The sequence below is a fragment of the Aspergillus ambiguus genome, assembly GCF_047715705.1.
Source record: "Aspergillus ambiguus strain CBS 117.58 unplaced genomic scaffold BDV59scaffold_12, whole genome shotgun sequence".
NCBI lineage: Eukaryota > Fungi > Ascomycota > Eurotiomycetes > Eurotiales > Aspergillaceae > Aspergillus > Aspergillus ambiguus.
The window spans coordinates 374,882-389,167 of NW_027395525.1; the positions used below are offsets into that span (position 1 = coordinate 374,882).

At 55.2% G+C, this 14,286-nt stretch overlaps 5 protein-coding genes across 5 annotated transcripts; 3 read left to right on the forward strand and 2 right to left on the reverse strand.

Moving 5' to 3' along the window:
* Positions 1-81: 81 nt before the first annotated feature.
* Positions 82-4,473, forward strand: sskB (putative MAP kinase kinase kinase SskB). Its single transcript, XM_073693901.1, has 2 exons — positions 82-1,870; positions 1,928-4,473. Exons 1-2 carry the CDS (start codon positions 87-89, stop codon positions 4,221-4,223), a joined length of 4,080 nt encoding a protein of 1,359 aa, XP_073548784.1. The 5' UTR covers positions 82-86; the 3' UTR covers positions 4,224-4,473.
* Positions 4,474-4,560: 87 nt separating this feature from the next.
* Positions 4,561-6,380, reverse strand: BDV59DRAFT_20111 (vacuolar import and degradation protein-domain-containing protein). Its single transcript, XM_073693737.1, has 4 exons — positions 5,666-6,380; positions 5,463-5,613; positions 5,020-5,377; positions 4,561-4,964 (listed from the first exon to the last, which is right to left on the reverse strand). The coding sequence occupies exons 1-4, from the start codon at positions 6,068-6,070 to the stop codon at positions 4,898-4,900; spliced, it is 981 nt and encodes a 326-aa protein (XP_073548785.1). The 5' UTR covers positions 6,071-6,380; the 3' UTR covers positions 4,561-4,897.
* Positions 6,282-7,519, reverse strand: BDV59DRAFT_176683 (mago nashi family protein). Its single transcript, XM_073689486.1, has 7 exons — positions 7,430-7,519; positions 7,341-7,378; positions 7,192-7,287; positions 7,070-7,133; positions 6,932-7,019; positions 6,747-6,872; positions 6,282-6,684 (listed from the first exon to the last, which is right to left on the reverse strand). Exons 1-7 carry the CDS (start codon positions 7,465-7,467, stop codon positions 6,670-6,672), a joined length of 465 nt encoding a protein of 154 aa, XP_073548786.1. The 5' UTR covers positions 7,468-7,519; the 3' UTR covers positions 6,282-6,669.
* Positions 7,520-7,646: 127 nt separating this feature from the next.
* BDV59DRAFT_176684 (coatomer subunit beta) lies at positions 7,647-11,223 on the forward strand. Its single transcript, XM_073689487.1, has 6 exons — positions 7,647-7,781; positions 7,838-8,202; positions 8,266-8,686; positions 8,737-9,126; positions 9,178-10,786; positions 10,841-11,223. The coding sequence occupies exons 2-6, from the start codon at positions 7,898-7,900 to the stop codon at positions 10,981-10,983; spliced, it is 2,868 nt and encodes a 955-aa protein (XP_073548787.1). The 5' UTR covers positions 7,647-7,781; positions 7,838-7,897; the 3' UTR covers positions 10,984-11,223.
* A 954-nt stretch (positions 11,224-12,177) lies between these two features.
* BDV59DRAFT_176689 (putative sphingosine kinase (SphK)) lies at positions 12,178-14,281 on the forward strand. The gene is made up of 2 exons (XM_073689488.1): positions 12,178-12,542; positions 12,752-14,281. Exons 1-2 carry the CDS (start codon positions 12,191-12,193, stop codon positions 14,056-14,058), a joined length of 1,659 nt encoding a protein of 552 aa, XP_073548788.1. The 5' UTR covers positions 12,178-12,190; the 3' UTR covers positions 14,059-14,281.
* The last annotated feature ends 5 nt before the right edge of the window (positions 14,282-14,286 follow it).

A 14,286-nucleotide genomic window follows, 5' to 3' on the forward strand; every position in this document is an offset into this window, starting at 1 on the left:
TCGCACCGCCACCCGCTGGGACCGCACCGCCACACCCAGCCTCATCCATCGGCCGCCTCCAACTCAACTCCATCAACCATGCGAACATGGACTCTCACCAAGACCGGGGGTTCCAGATCATGGACAACTCCGACATGAATAACCACGATTCGGATGGGTCCGGCTCGTCGGATGAGCTGCTCCAACAGCCTTATGCCCGCGCCAACTCCACCTTCACCGAACCCTTCGACACCCCCCATACCCCGGCCACCACCATCGCCTCGTCGCCGCCCACCTCCCATCTCCCCTCCTGGGGCTCAACCACCTCGCGTCCTCGCGGTGCCAGTGTCGGCACACCCGCCGTCCTCGACAAGGTGCCCTCGACCGATGCCTCAACCCCCGAAGTGCGACCCCAGCGCCCGTCTGGCCCCGCCAGGACGCCTTCCAACACCTACGCGCCCCAGCGACGCCCGCCCCAGTTCATCAGCTTCCAGAATGACCGCCAACGCTCGTCCTCGGCCAAGCGAAACTCCCGACGCGATCCCAACGCCCAGTACCAGGCCCAGGAGAAGGCCTACGTCCAACGCATCCGCGCCGACCCCCAGGCCTGGTACAGCCATTTCGACGATGCCCAAAACATGGGCATGACCGTGAGCGACTCCGACCTGGAGGAACCATCGCCCTCGTCCGAAGTCCCGTTCGAAGATGACGCCTACGATCCCGACATCCAGCTCTTCCTCACCGACGACAACCAGCCCACCATCGAGGAGCTCAAGAACCCCAAGAACCAGGAACGCCTCGAGTGGCATTCCATGCTGGCCTCCGTCTTGAAGGGCGACGTCGTCAAGCAGGAGAAGCAGCGCATGCTGGGCTCCGCCGAGTCGAAGAGGTCCGCCGCGCAGAACGCGGCCATCTGGCTGGGCGTGCGGGCTAAGCGTTGCGGCCGGAGTATCGCCCTGCAGAAAAAGCTCATCGAGGAAGCTCGCGAGGGACTGGGTCCTGTCATTGAGGATATTATCAAATTCGAAATAAAGGGCGAGACCGAGATCGGAAAACCTCCCATCAAGCAAGTCGAAGATATTGTCGCCCAGATTGAACGTTGCGAGAGCTTGTACTCCACGTACAAGGAGTTGGAAACTGCCCACCCCCGCGTGGCATCGGAGGAATACTGCTCCAGCTGGGAGGCCGTCTTTGCCTGGCGCAACACTACCATCCTGATCAACACGGAGCTTGCCATCCTACAAAAATGGGTCGGGAACCAGGAGCTCGATTTTAGCAAAGCCAGGAACAAGCCAGATGACGGGGATCTTGCCGACGACTCCTCATTCCTCGACCGCATCATGAAAGAAGACGGTCTGAAAACACTCCAAGGGGAGCACAATATGCTACACGGTATCGGCGAAGTAATACAGAAGGCAAAGAGCACTCTGATTGAAAACGCCAGCTCTTTTGCTAAGCGACATCTTCCTCCCTATATCGAAGAACTGCTTACCCTCATCAACTTCCCTTCCCGCCTGATTCAGGAGATCATCCGGGTTCGATTGTCGTATGCGAAGAACATGAGAGACCCCGCGCAACAGTCTCCCATCCTCGTCGACCAGATGATCTCCCAGTTCCAAATTCTGATGAGGGTCGCAGTTGAGATCAAACAGCGTTATCTCGACATCGCGAGACCGGAACCCGGCTGGGATCTCCCTCCTTGCATTGATGAACAGTTTGATACCGTCGTGCTCGATGCTCTGAAATATTACTTCCGCCTGCTGAACTGGAAGCTGAACGCAAACAAAAACACATTTAAAGAAGCCGAAATCCTGGAACAGGATTGGGAGTTTTCGAACCAAATTGGCCGTCAGCTTGATGGTGGAGACATCGAAGTGGCCGAGCAGTTTAGGTACACCTTTCCTTTCACGTTCCTTACTTCAAGGACCTATGGCTAACACTGAGTCAGTGCCTTGACTGCAAAATCTCTTCAACGCTTGATGGTCCACTTCGAGCGGGAATTAACGACACGTCCAAACGAAGACCCGTCTGACATGGATAAACGGTACAAGAGTGTGCTCGATTCAACGCGAATTCGCCAACGGAAGCTTTACCGGTTCTCGCGATTTTTACGACAGTTGTTTGAAAACGCAACCGAATATAACATCTCTGCCGATATCGCGCAGGAGTTCTTCGAGGCCCTGCTAATCTCCGACCATTTCGTCATAAGATGCAACGAGAGTCTCCAGCACAAAGGAGTCTACCTTTTCGCGCATCACGCCCTGTGGAACCGGCCCGAAGATATCAAGGCCATTCTGGGAACATCATTTCGTGAGGAGGACGTATCGAAAGAGTCCCCTCACGTGCCGTATATTCTAGCCGTGCGGCCAGAGAAACCCCTCTTGTGGGCTGGTAAGGATATGAAGGTCGAGGTTCTGGAGTATCCTACCGATCTTCGACTCGGCAAGCTCCGTCTTGTCGTGGAGGGGACCACTCAGCGATTATCCAATGCCCGGCAGGAGCTGTCGCAGCTAACCGGAATCCAACTGGACATGGCGATTGAACAACGCGCCAATCTTGGCCGAGTCAATGTGGAACTGAACAAGATCAAAAAGACGTCCTTCAAGCTGTCTATGGCCATCATGGACAGCGTCGCGATTATCCGGAATCAATTGAAGGCGAAAGGCGTTGAAAACCACGACCTCATTCAGGCCTGTTACGCCTTCGCGACGGAATTCGGAAAGCGCTCTTCGAACGTCGATCCAAACCGGCGTGCAATGAACAGCGCACGGCTGGTCGAACTGTCGCTGGACTGGGTGTCTTTTGTCTGCGACGACTGTGACGCAGCAGACCGCAAGACGTTCAAGTGGGCGGTCGCTGCCCTGGAATTCGCAATGGCCATCACCTCCAGCCGACATCTTCTCTCCATGGACGATGTCCAATTCGGCTGTTTGCGCCAAAAGGTGGCGGGCTGTATGGCCCTCCTCATATCCCACTTCGATATCATGGGAGCGCGGTCTTCCCGCGCCGCCCAGGCCGAGAAACAGCGTCTCGAGGAGCGTGGGGGACTGCGGATGTTCGGTGCGGGCCGCATTCTCACGGATAAAGACGCCGAGAAGGCTGTTCGCGATCAGCGCATGGCTCACCTGCACGAGATCGAAGCCAGCCGGGTGGAAGCCGACGCAAAACGCCAAGCGCTGGGCAAGGTGCTGGAAGGGTCGAACGAGGCCGACCGATCCCTGGCTGTGCTGTCATCCTCCGCAACCAACGTGACTCTCCGATGGCAGCAAGGCCAATTCATCGGAGGCGGCACCTTCGGCTCCGTCTACGCCGCCATCAACCTGGACAGCAACTACCTGATGGCGGTGAAGGAGATTCGCCTGCAGGACCCGCAACTCATCCCCAAGATCGCGCAGCAGATCCGCGACGAAATGGGCGTCCTGGAAGTGCTGGATCACCCCAACATCGTCTCCTACCACGGCATCGAAGTCCACCGCGACAAGGTCTACATCTTCATGGAGTACTGCTCCGGCGGGTCGTTGGCGAGCCTGCTCGAACACGGCCGCGTCGAAGACGAAACCGTCATCATGGTCTACGCGCTCCAGCTCCTCGAGGGCCTCGCCTACCTGCACCAGGCTGGCATCATCCACCGCGACATCAAGCCCGAGAACATCCTGCTCGACCACAACGGCATCATCAAGTACGTCGACTTCGGCGCCGCTAAGATCATCGCCCGCCAGGGCAAGACGGTTCTGCCGATGGACGCCTTCGCCAATGCCGGCCACAAGGAGGCCCTCGTCCCCAAGGACGCCCAGCTCGGCCACCAGCGCGGCAAGAACCAGAAGACCATGACCGGCACCCCGATGTACATGTCCCCCGAGGTGATCCGCGGTGACTCGAACCGCCTCGTCGACCGCCAGGGCTCCGTCGACATCTGGTCGCTGGGCTGCGTCATCCTGGAGATGGCCACCGGCCGCCGCCCCTGGTCCGCCCTCGACAACGAATGGGCCATCATGTACAACATCGCCCAGGGCCAGCAGCCCCAGCTGCCCACCCGTGACCAGCTCAGCGACCTGGGCATCGACTTCCTCCGCCGCTGCTTCGAGTGCAATCCCCTAAAGCGGCCCACTGCCGCCGAACTGCTCCAGCATGAGTGGATCGTCTCCATCCGCCAGCAGGTTGTGCTGGAGCCGGCCACCCCGAGCAGCGAACACAGTGGCAGCGCGAGTAGTGCCGGGAGTCGGCAGAATTCCACGTATTCTTGATAAGTCGCGTGTAGTTACTGTCGCTATTGCTGTTGCTTCTGCAATCCATTGCTTCCGGTTGCATTTGATACCCCTATACAACTTACGACCGCATTACACATGCAGTGTCGATGTTTTCTCCTTTTTTTTCATGTGCTACTATTTGGCGGACGACGCATTTGTTTGGGATATGGAGTCTGAATTGACGGTTTTTAACGATACTCAAAGCACGAATTGTCCATGTTTAGTTCAGGGTAGATATCACTGAGGAAGTACCTCCGAACGAGAGGGAGTCAAGACGTGACAGCGTCGTTTTGCCTATCTACCTAAGAGATATAACGCAAGATATAGAGCCCTCAGATTCAAGAACGGGCAACCAGAAAAGTATGAGACATATGAAACCGAGACCTATTCACCATCGTCCTAAACGCAAAGGAAAGCCTAGAAAGAGCAAGAGCACGGGATAATCTGGACAGATGCGGGGATAATCGAGACTATATCAACCAATGAGGACGCCAATTCAGATGATCATAAAAACATAAGATTCGGAGGCGTAGAGTGGGGGGGTAAAGGGGATTTCCTCCAACGTGGAAAATTCCACATCGTCATGTCGCTGGGATGGGTGAGAAGAAGATAGGATAAGTATCGGGAAGAACAACAGAGTAGAAGAGAAGACGTGGGGAAAGCGATGACGATTAACGGAATTCAATGGCGGGGGTACAGCCGTGGTCCTCCACATGCCGCAGCTCCAGTTGCTGGTATCTGCAAGGCGTTAGAACAGGGTCGTTTATTGACGGGTAAGAATCAGAATACGTACTTCTCGCTCTTAGCATGGAAGTATATCCCAGTGACCGTCCCCTCCACTTGGTTGAAGCAGATATAGTAGAAGCCCTCGAAGCTGGCGCCCGAGATGGTCCTCACGCGATGATCCGGAACGAGGAAGTACTCCTTCCACCGCATGAAGATGTGTTCTCGTTGGGCGAAATTCCGGTACGTGAAATCAGGCCGCTTGGCCTGTTTGGCCAGGGGCCGCCAGGCGGGGAACCTGGCCCAGTGGTGCATATCGGTCTTTTCGGTGGCGCCCCATTCTTCATTCCGGGTCTTGAACGTATGTTTCGTTCCGATGATCTCTCCTTCAAAGAAGGTGGTTAAGGTCGGGTGGTCTTCTGTGAGGCCTAAAGATAGAAGCATGACGAGTCAGCTGAGAGCGGCCCTATGTGGGGAAGGATTGGTTGATATCAAATAGGGCCGCGAACGCACCTTGTATCCGCAGATAGCCACAGAGGTACGACTCAACCATGTCAACGTGTTTAATTTCTACATCCACGTTATACACTTGGCGGTCCGACTGTTGTGTCCCGGTGAATTTGCTGCCGGGGCGAAGGAAGGAGGAGGTATAGTTGGGGAGAAGCTTGTCGCGGGTTAGCAAACGAAACGAAACCGAGGCAGTCGAGGTGTCTTACCCTGATGTTGGAGAACTCATAGCTGAGAAGAGAAGTCGCCGAGGGCGCGGTGGTCACCGGTGGCGACGGGTTGGGGGTTCTACGAGAACAGGAGGGATCCCCAGCGGGACTCAGTCTCCCCACGGTAGGTTCATCATCCGACCTGGTGGTACTCTTTGGAGGGGCGATAGGCTCCGGTTTCTCTCTCACAGGGTCGGTATCGGAGCGATCGATCATGGACTGCGCCGACACAATGGCCGGGGAGAGGGCACGATCGGGCGCATCGCTCTCCGCACTGGACGGATCGGGCGAATCTCTCCACGCCGGCAATCTCTCTAGTTCGGGCGGACAAGTGGAGCGAGAGGATAACTCTTCAGCAAACGAGGCAGCATTTAAACGGGGGGTGTTGTCACTCGGGGTCGGCATTGATGCGAATTAAATAAGGACTGACATCGGATCCGATAGGTTGACAGGTCTGACGCACGGGAGCGAGACAGGATGGAGAGAAGGGAAGACCCGGGAGACATACACAGAAGAAGGGAGAGGAAGAGGGAGGAGATCAAAGCGCAGGAAGGGGAGGGGGAGAGATGGAAGATGGGAGGAGAGTTGAGAGGAGAAGAGAAGAGAAAGAGAGAGAGAGAGAGAGAGAGAGAGAGAGAATGATGGGAGGGAAGACGCACTGCCCGAAAGGGATAAGCCCGTTGATCATGCGGGCGCGGGGGAGGCGAACGGGCGCTTCAGGCGGATAATGCTTTTCTCATTCCTGCATGATCCACTTCACGGCGACACTAAGGTACTAGTTATGGACTCCATCACTCCCTACGACTTTCTTCTGCGCATAGCTATCCTCCTCCATCCTCCGTACAATTCGGGTATATTTCGACTACTTCAAGGTCCTCTTCACGCCAATTGCGTCATCACCTGGGTCGTCCCAAGGCGTAGCCACTCTGCCTTCGAAGGAAAGAAAATATCATATTCGTCTCATTTTGAAAACGCCCAGTATCCATCTCATTATCCTGTTCCGCTTATATAGGCTTGATCTGTAGAGAAAAAAGAACAAACAAGTCAATCGTGGTCCAATGGCAGGACTGCATCCACGTACCTTGAAATGAAGGGAAATCAGCGAGAAAATCAAAGCCTTCAAATCCTGCACCAGATAGTAGAACACTCGCAGACCCTCCGGATCCGCCGATTCGGTCACGTCAACCAAAGAGCCGATTTTCGCGGTCTGCGACACGTCCACAGGTTAGAGAAGCGCGAACCCCAGTAGACCGACATAACACATACCTCAAAGGAGATATGTTCATTCCCAAGTCGGATTTCCAGCTCCTGTCGTCCATCCTTATTCTTCTGCGGCCATTTGGAGTCGTCCTCCCTGCACTCCGTCAGCCCAGGTCACTCCTGCATCGACAACCAACCGCATACTTCATGATCTCGCTCTCCTTGATGATGCGCTTGATCTCCTGGATCATCATCGCGCTCACACACACTAGAACGATGACCCTATTAGCAACCTGCCCTCGATCAGAACCCTGGCGTCAACGCACTTTCTTTACGGATCAGCGAATCATTGCGGTAGTTGGAGTTGTTCGCATATCGCACGGCCGCACTGCGACCATCTCCAAGGGTACGAAAGTCAAATTCTATCCCAAATCAGCAATTGCGAGCATACATGTCCCGCCGGGGACCAACACACCTAGGAACTCATGCCCGAACCGCCCAGAGTGACCTGAGCTGCACGGCTGTCAGCAGCTGAGGAAACCTGGGCTAAACAGGACGCCTTACTAGTAGCGGAGATAAAACGGTTCATTCTGCGTCGACATCTTGCAGATCTTGGGGAGAAGATCGAGCGATGATGGTGGAGGAGAGACGAAACGAACTCAGAGGAATGCGCCATCATGGCGGCGGTACCTGAATCGAGAAGGCTTGCCGGTGGGGCTTAGTCATCCACACAGTCCGGCCAGCTTGCGCTCTCTCTCTCTCTCCCGCTCTCTCGCTCCCTCATAGTTGATCCTCTTCCCTTTGCCATCCTTTTGCGCTGATGAATGCACGGCAGGTGAGGGGTGTCGAATTGCTTTAACTCTCTCTTCTCTTCTCTTACCGTCGCATTTTCTTCTCCCGAGGAGACTCTCTTCCGGTACATGGACCCCCCTGACCCGCTTCAAAACAACCACTTGTACTGACCACTATTAGCTCTCTCTCCTCCCTCCTTGAACCCCCCTTCCCCCCGTTCGCTTCCTATCCGACTTCACCATGGCGTCCTTTCTCGATAATGCATACAGTCTCGTCCATCAGGACAACACTGCGGATCAACCCACTCTGCAGGAACTGCGGTTGCAGCTGGAGAAGGGCACCGATGAGACCAAGTTGGAGACGATGAGACGGATCATCACGATCATGCTGAATGGTGACCCCATGTCCGACCTCCTCATGCACATTATCCGCTTTGTCATGCCGTCACGCAGCAAGCCTCTGAAAAAACTGTTGTACTTTTACTATGAAATCTGTCCCAAACATGACGCGAATGGGAAGCTGAAGCAGGAGATGATCCTTGTCTGGTAAGTTCTCTCCACACAGCACCATCACCCATTGGGCCCTCTAACTGGTCCGCTCCTCGCCAGCAACGGTATTCGCAATGACCTGCAACATCCTAACGAATACGTTCGCGGCAATACCCTCCGATTCTTGTGCAAGCTCCGTGAGCCCGAACTGATCGAGCCCCTCCTTTCGTCGGCCCGCTCCTGCTTGGAACATCGCCATGCCTACGTGAGAAAGAATGCCGTGTGGGCAGTTGCTTCCATCTTCCAACACTCCGAATCCCTCATCCCCGACGCCCCCGAACTCATTCAGACCTTCCTCGACACCGAGACCGACAGCACCTGCAAGCGGAACGCCTTTGCGGCCTTGATGTCCATCAGCCACCAAAAAGCCCTCGAATACCTCGCCTCGACTTTCGACAGCATTCCTAACACCGATGAACTCCTCCAACTCGTCGAACTGGAATTCATCCGCAAGGACGCGGTGCAGAATTCCCAGAACAAGGTTGGTCACCAAAGCAGACACGTGGGGTTTTGAGGACTAACTCTCGGCAGGCGAGATACCTCCGACTTATTTTCGATCTCCTGGATGCGTCCACCAGCACGGTTATCTACGAAGCCGCGACCTCCCTCACTGCCCTCACCAGCAACCCGGTGGCCGTCAAGGCGGCCGCCGGCAAATTGATCGAGCTCTGTATTCGGGAGGCGGACAACAACGTGAAGCTTATCGTTCTTGACCGAGTCGACCAACTTCGCATCCGCAATGAGGGCGTTCTAGATGACCTCACCATGGAGATTTTACGAGTCCTTTCCAGCCCCGATATCGATGTCCGCCGCAAAGCACTGGGCATCGCCTTGGAGATGGTTTCCAGCAAGAATGTCGAGGAGATAGTCATGCTGCTGAAGAAGGAGCTTGCCAAGACGGTGGATGAGCAGTATGAAAAGGTAAGGCGACCCAACATCTTCACCGGGAGCTCTAGCTAATCCGCCGAGCAGAACAGCGAGTACCGTCAACTCCTGATCCAGTCGATACACTCTTGCGCCATTAAATTCTCCGAAATCGCCGCTAGCGTCGTCGATCTTCTGATGGACTTCATCGCCGACTTCAACAACAACTCCGCCGTCGACGTGATCTCCTTCGTGAAGGAGGTCGTCGAGAAGTTCCCGAAGTTGCGTGGCGCCATCGTCGAGCGCTTGGTTTCCACCCTGAGCGAGGTCCGTGCTGGAAAGGTATATCGGGGTGTGCTGTGGGTTGTCGGTGAATATTCCTTGGAAGAAAAGGATATTCGTGAAGCCTGGAAACGGATTAGAGCAAGCTTGGGAGAGATCCCCATCCTCGCCTCGGAACAGCGTCTCCTCGAAGAAGTCCCCGAGGAAAGCGTGTTGAAGGAGCAAGTCAACGGCCACGCCAAGCCGTCCGCCCCGACCGGGTCTCGGAAGGTCCTGGCTGACGGCACCTATGCCACGGAGAGCGCTCTGACTAGCGAGTCTGCTGCCGCCGCCCGGCTGGAGGCTGTCAAGGCCGCTCAGAAGCCCCCTCTCCGTCAGTTAATCCTCGATGGTGACTTCTACCTCGCGACGGTCCTCTCTTCGACACTTACCAAGTTGGTGATGCGTCACTCGGAGGTTTCCGACGACGCCGCGCGTACGAACGCTCTGCGTGCGGAAGCCATGCTGATTATGATCTCCATTATTCGCGTGGGCCAGTCTCACTTCGTCAAGGCGCCCATTGACGAAGATTCCGTGGACCGTATCATGTGCTGTGTCCGTTCGCTGGCGGAGTTCTCCCAGAAGAAGGAGCTGGAGACTACGTTCCTGGAGGACACGCGGAAGGCTTTCCGAGCCATGGTCCAGGTGGAAGACAAGAAGCGCGCGGCGAAGGAAGCCGTGGAGAAGGCCAAGAGTGCTGTGCAGATTGACGATGCCATCCCCATTCGTCAGTTTGCGAAGAAGAATGCACTGGAAGGTGCAGAGGAAATCGAGCTGGATCTGGCGAAGGCCACCGGGGGTGACTCTACCGTCGAGACGGTGTCGTCGAAGCTCAGTCGGGTAGTCCAGCTGACCGGTTTCTCCGACCCGGTCTATGCGGAAGCCTACGTGACTGTCCACCAGTTCGATATCGTGCTCGACGTACTCCTCGTGAACCAGACCCTGGAAACCCTCCAGAATCTGTCTGTGGAATTCGCCACCCTTGGAGATCTGAAGGTCGTCGAACGACCCACGACGCACAACCTGGGACCCCGGGACTTCTTGAATGTACAGGCTACAGTCAAGGTGTCGTCCACGGACACGGGAGTCATTTTCGGTAACATTGTGTACGATGGGGCCAGCTCGACGGAGACCCACGTGGTCATTCTCAACGACATCCATGCCGACATCATGGATTACATTCAGCCCGCCCACTGCACAGAGACCCAGTTCCGGACGATGTGGACGGAGTTTGAGTGGGAGAACAAGGTCAACATCAACTCCAAGGCCAAGAGCCTGCGGGAGTTCCTCAAACAGCTCATGGAGAGCACCAACATGGCCTGTTTGACTCCGGACGCCTCCCTCAAGGGAGATTGCCGGTTCCTGAGTGCCAATCTATATGCCCGGAGCGTATTTGGTACGTATTGTCCGGTTCGACGATCTTTTTTGCAGGATAGCTAACCCGTTGTAGGCGAGGATGCGCTGGCAAATCTGAGTATCGAGAAGGAGGGCGAGGATGGACCGATCACTGGGTTCGTGCGGATAAGAAGTCGCTCGCAGGGGTTGGCCTTGAGCCTGGGATCTCTGAAGGGTCTCAAGGCCTCCACTGCATGAATGGAGTACTGTCTTTGTTAGGTTTGAATATTGACTACCCTTACTTATTAACATAGTATCGTATTTATTCTTCTTTCCCATGGCCGCTCTTGTTCTGGAGGACGAATCTGTTGATTATATGCTTCTCATTTTTGTTTTACTGCATGAGAAAAGACTCATTCAATGAAGATCATTCCATATGGTTGCGCCAGTCGAGTGTACAGTCAGTCTTACGTATGGCCCTCAGTAGCTTCTTCACACATCAACATCATCAGAAATCAGGCAGTACCTTCCCGCCATAGGGCAGAGGTTATATAGATAAATGGATGGATATGTGTGTGCATAAGTAATGATAATAATAAAAGTAAAAAGATCAAAAATCAGGGGAAAAAAGGAATTCAGGGTCCTCCCGGCGCTCTTCCTCTGTGCTAACATGCTTTGAGTATATATATATATTGGGGTTATGATACCTATAAAGTAATACAAAATCAAGCAGACCCGCGAAAGGCTACATCTATATCATCCCTTACATGCGGGACAGTTCGTTCGTCTTTCTCAACTGCCTTGGGTGAAGAAGTTGGATTGAGGGGCCTTCCCAGGAACCCGTACACATAATACATACTTTCATCTACGGAAAACTATATATATCTCCACCTCTCATGCTTAGGGACATTCAAGTCTCAAGATCTGAGGTTCCTAGGTGTCTCTCTCAAGAACATGGGCCACTGTCATTGTTCGATAGAACCTCTAAGAGAAATTGCTTAACCAGAGCATATTAGACGCGCGGACTCACTTTTGGGAGAAGAGACGGACGATGGACGGTTCATCCAACAAGAGACTTGCCCGTGGAGAAGAACCGTGGATGGATGGATGAAGGCAAAAGGACTCGTGGTGGTGGCGACAGTCTCCACGACACCATCGCAAGCCACCAGGAAGTCAACAATAATGAGCGAGACGGTGAGCTTCTAATGCAGGCAACGTTGAAGAGCAATGATCGAGAATGAATGCCAGCCACCGACAATGGCTGACAGGTGATGCATGCGGATGTCCCGGAAGACCAAGAGACCGTTGAAGGAACGACTGCAAACAACCACCCCCAGGGAACGGCGCTGGACGGTTCGCCAGGAAATTGGTAGAAATATGGGAGGAGATACCTACCTAGGTGTAGATATATATATATATTAAACCGCCCTCTGTATCTTCAGGGGCAACTACCCTGACAGTACCAATGATGGCGTCCTTCACGGTACATTATCGGCCGCCGACAATCTCCACTTCCGATCACCACCACGACCACCACCACAACTCCATATCTTCTTCTCTCTCCTCTTCTCCCTCTCCCTCCGCTTCGTCCCTCCTCTTTCTTTTCCTCCTCTCAACCACCCTAGGGACTCTTCTCGTCTGCCATTTGTATCATGCGCTTGTCGTCTCCTTGCGCATAATGTCTACTCCCGTCAATGGCGCCCGGCGCACCGCGGATCAGCCGGATTCGCAGAGCCGACTACTGAAGCACGAGGCGACCCTGGTGGTCGCCCAGTCCGTTTCGCTCACTCTGGGAGGCGATTCCCTTCTGGTCGTCGGTATGTCTTTAATCCCCCACGTCTGCCACATCGTCTCTGGGTGGTTCGCGCATTAACCTCGGTCGGGACATGGCAGACGAACGTTCTTCGCGCAAACAAGATCGTGCCTGTTGCGGTTTGCTGGCCAAGTCCTGTATGCGCACCTCTCCTCTCCATGTGGCTCGCCCACCCTGCCAATGTGATCTAACTGCGGTCCTGTCCCTTTTCAGCAACCGACGATACCCACTCCATCTCGCTCTTCAACGTTCTAGACGCCGATCTTTCCCCGGGCGGCCTAACCATCACATATGCGGAGCCGACCAGCAAAGATGACGTCTCCGTCGCCGCATTGCAGTACCCCGTCGCCGACGAGGAAAAAGCAACGGTCGAGGCCTGGGTCGAGAAACTCCTCGATCAAGCCTATGGAGATGCCCAGCGGTATAAGCGGCTGAAAGTCCTGATCAACCCGTTCGGCGGGAAGGGCTCCGCCTCAAAACTCTACCACAAACACGCCGCGCCCATTTTCGCCGCCGCGCGCTGTCGGATTGATGCCCAGGAAACCACCCATCAGGGTCACGCCACCGACCTGAGCGAGCAGATCGACGTGGACGCCTACGACGCCATTGTGTGCTGTTCCGGCGATGGCTTGCCGTACGAAGTCTTCAACGGCTTAGGGAAGAAGCCCAATGCTCGCGAGGCGCTGGCCAAGGTCGCTGTCACCATGTTGCCCTGTGGCTCCGGAAACGCCATGGCCTGGAATCTGTACGGCACGGGCAGTGTGTCGATGGCCGCGCTGGCTATCGTCAAAGGAATGCGGACTCCGCTGGACCTCGTTTCGCTGACTCAAGGAAACACTCGCACCCTGTCCTTCCTGTCTCAGTCCTTTGGCATTGTCGCCGAGTCTGACCTCGGCACCGACAATGTCCGATGGATGGGCGCCCACCGCTTCACCTACGGCTTCCTCGTGCGGATCCTCCAGCGCACCATTTACCCCTGCGACCTCGCCATCCAGGTGGAACTGGACGACAAGAAAGCGATCAAATCGCACTACAATGCGTATGCCAGCGGACCGCCTCCGACACGCCCCGCGGAGGACGCTGCCGGCGGTCTCCCCGACCTCGAGTACGGCACAGTGCTCGACGAGCTGCCCAAGGACTGGGAGGTCATTCCGGCCGAGACCATCGGTAATTTCTACGCCGGGAAAATGGCCATCATGTCGAAGGATACCACCTTCTTCCCAGCGTCGGTGCCGAACGACGGACTGATGGACATCGTCACCATCGACGGCACGATTGCCCGCACCACCAGCCTCAAGATGATGACCGAGATTCCCGAGAATCGCTTCTTCGACATGCCGGACGTTCACGTCCGCAAGGCCCGGGCGTATCGGCTGGTGCCCCGCGAGAAAGAAGGATACATCAGCGTCGATGGCGAGAAGGTGCCGTTCGAGGCCTTCCAGGCGGAAGTCCACAAGGGCCTGGGCACGGTGCTGTCGAAGTCGGGACACCTCTACGAAGCGGAGGGCCCGAGACCGTAGTATCCATGTACATATCCTTACTTGGCAGCGAGGAGCGCCGCGCAGGGATCTCCTCCTGTCTCCGTCATATCCTTCGACCCGCTGTTTCAGGTCCTCACCGATGATACCCTTGTTTTTTGGCCCTGGGATTGCGTCGCTTTTGTGATTGGATTATAGCTTCACAAATAGATATTTAGAGACGGAACCTGGCTCCGCCCATCCTACAATACATACATTCTTCCACATATA

Coding starts and splice junctions, on each gene's coding strand:
- BDV59DRAFT_176684 (XM_073689487.1), top strand. CDS start 7,898: ATGGCGTCCTTTCTCGATAATGCATACAGTCTCGTCCATCAGGACAAC. Junction 8,203..8,265: donor CAGGAGATGATCCTTGTCTG/GTAAGTTCTCTC, acceptor GCTCCTCGCCAG/CAACGGTATTCGCAATGACC. Junction 9,127..9,177: donor TGGATGAGCAGTATGAAAAG/GTAAGGCGACCC, acceptor TCCGCCGAGCAG/AACAGCGAGTACCGTCAACT.
- BDV59DRAFT_176689 (XM_073689488.1), top strand. CDS start 12,191: ATGATGGCGTCCTTCACGGTACATTATCGGCCGCCGACAATCTCCACT. Junction 12,543..12,751: donor CGATTCCCTTCTGGTCGTCG/GTATGTCTTTAA, acceptor GTCCCTTTTCAG/CAACCGACGATACCCACTCC.
- sskB (XM_073693901.1), top strand. CDS start 87: ATGGACTCTCACCAAGACCGGGGGTTCCAGATCATGGACAACTCCGAC. Junction 1,871..1,927: donor GAAGTGGCCGAGCAGTTTAG/GTACACCTTTCC, acceptor ACACTGAGTCAG/TGCCTTGACTGCAAAATCTC.
- BDV59DRAFT_176683 (XM_073689486.1), bottom strand. CDS start 7,467: ATGTCGACGCAGAATGAACCGTTTTATCTCCGCTACTA. Junction 7,020..7,069: donor AAGGAGAGCGAGATCATGAA/GTATGCGGTTGG, acceptor GACGGAGTGCAG/GGAGGACGACTCCAAATGGC. Junction 6,873..6,931: donor ATGAACATATCTCCTTTGAG/GTATGTGTTATG, acceptor GACGTGTCGCAG/ACCGCGAAAATCGGCTCTTT.
- BDV59DRAFT_20111 (XM_073693737.1), bottom strand. CDS start 6,070: ATGCCGACCCCGAGTGACAACACCCCCCGTTTAAATGCTGCCTCGTTT. Junction 5,378..5,462: donor TGGCTATCTGCGGATACAAG/GTGCGTTCGCGG, acceptor TTCTATCTTTAG/GCCTCACAGAAGACCACCCG. Junction 4,965..5,019: donor TTCCATGCTAAGAGCGAGAA/GTACGTATTCTG, acceptor AACGCCTTGCAG/ATACCAGCAACTGGAGCTGC.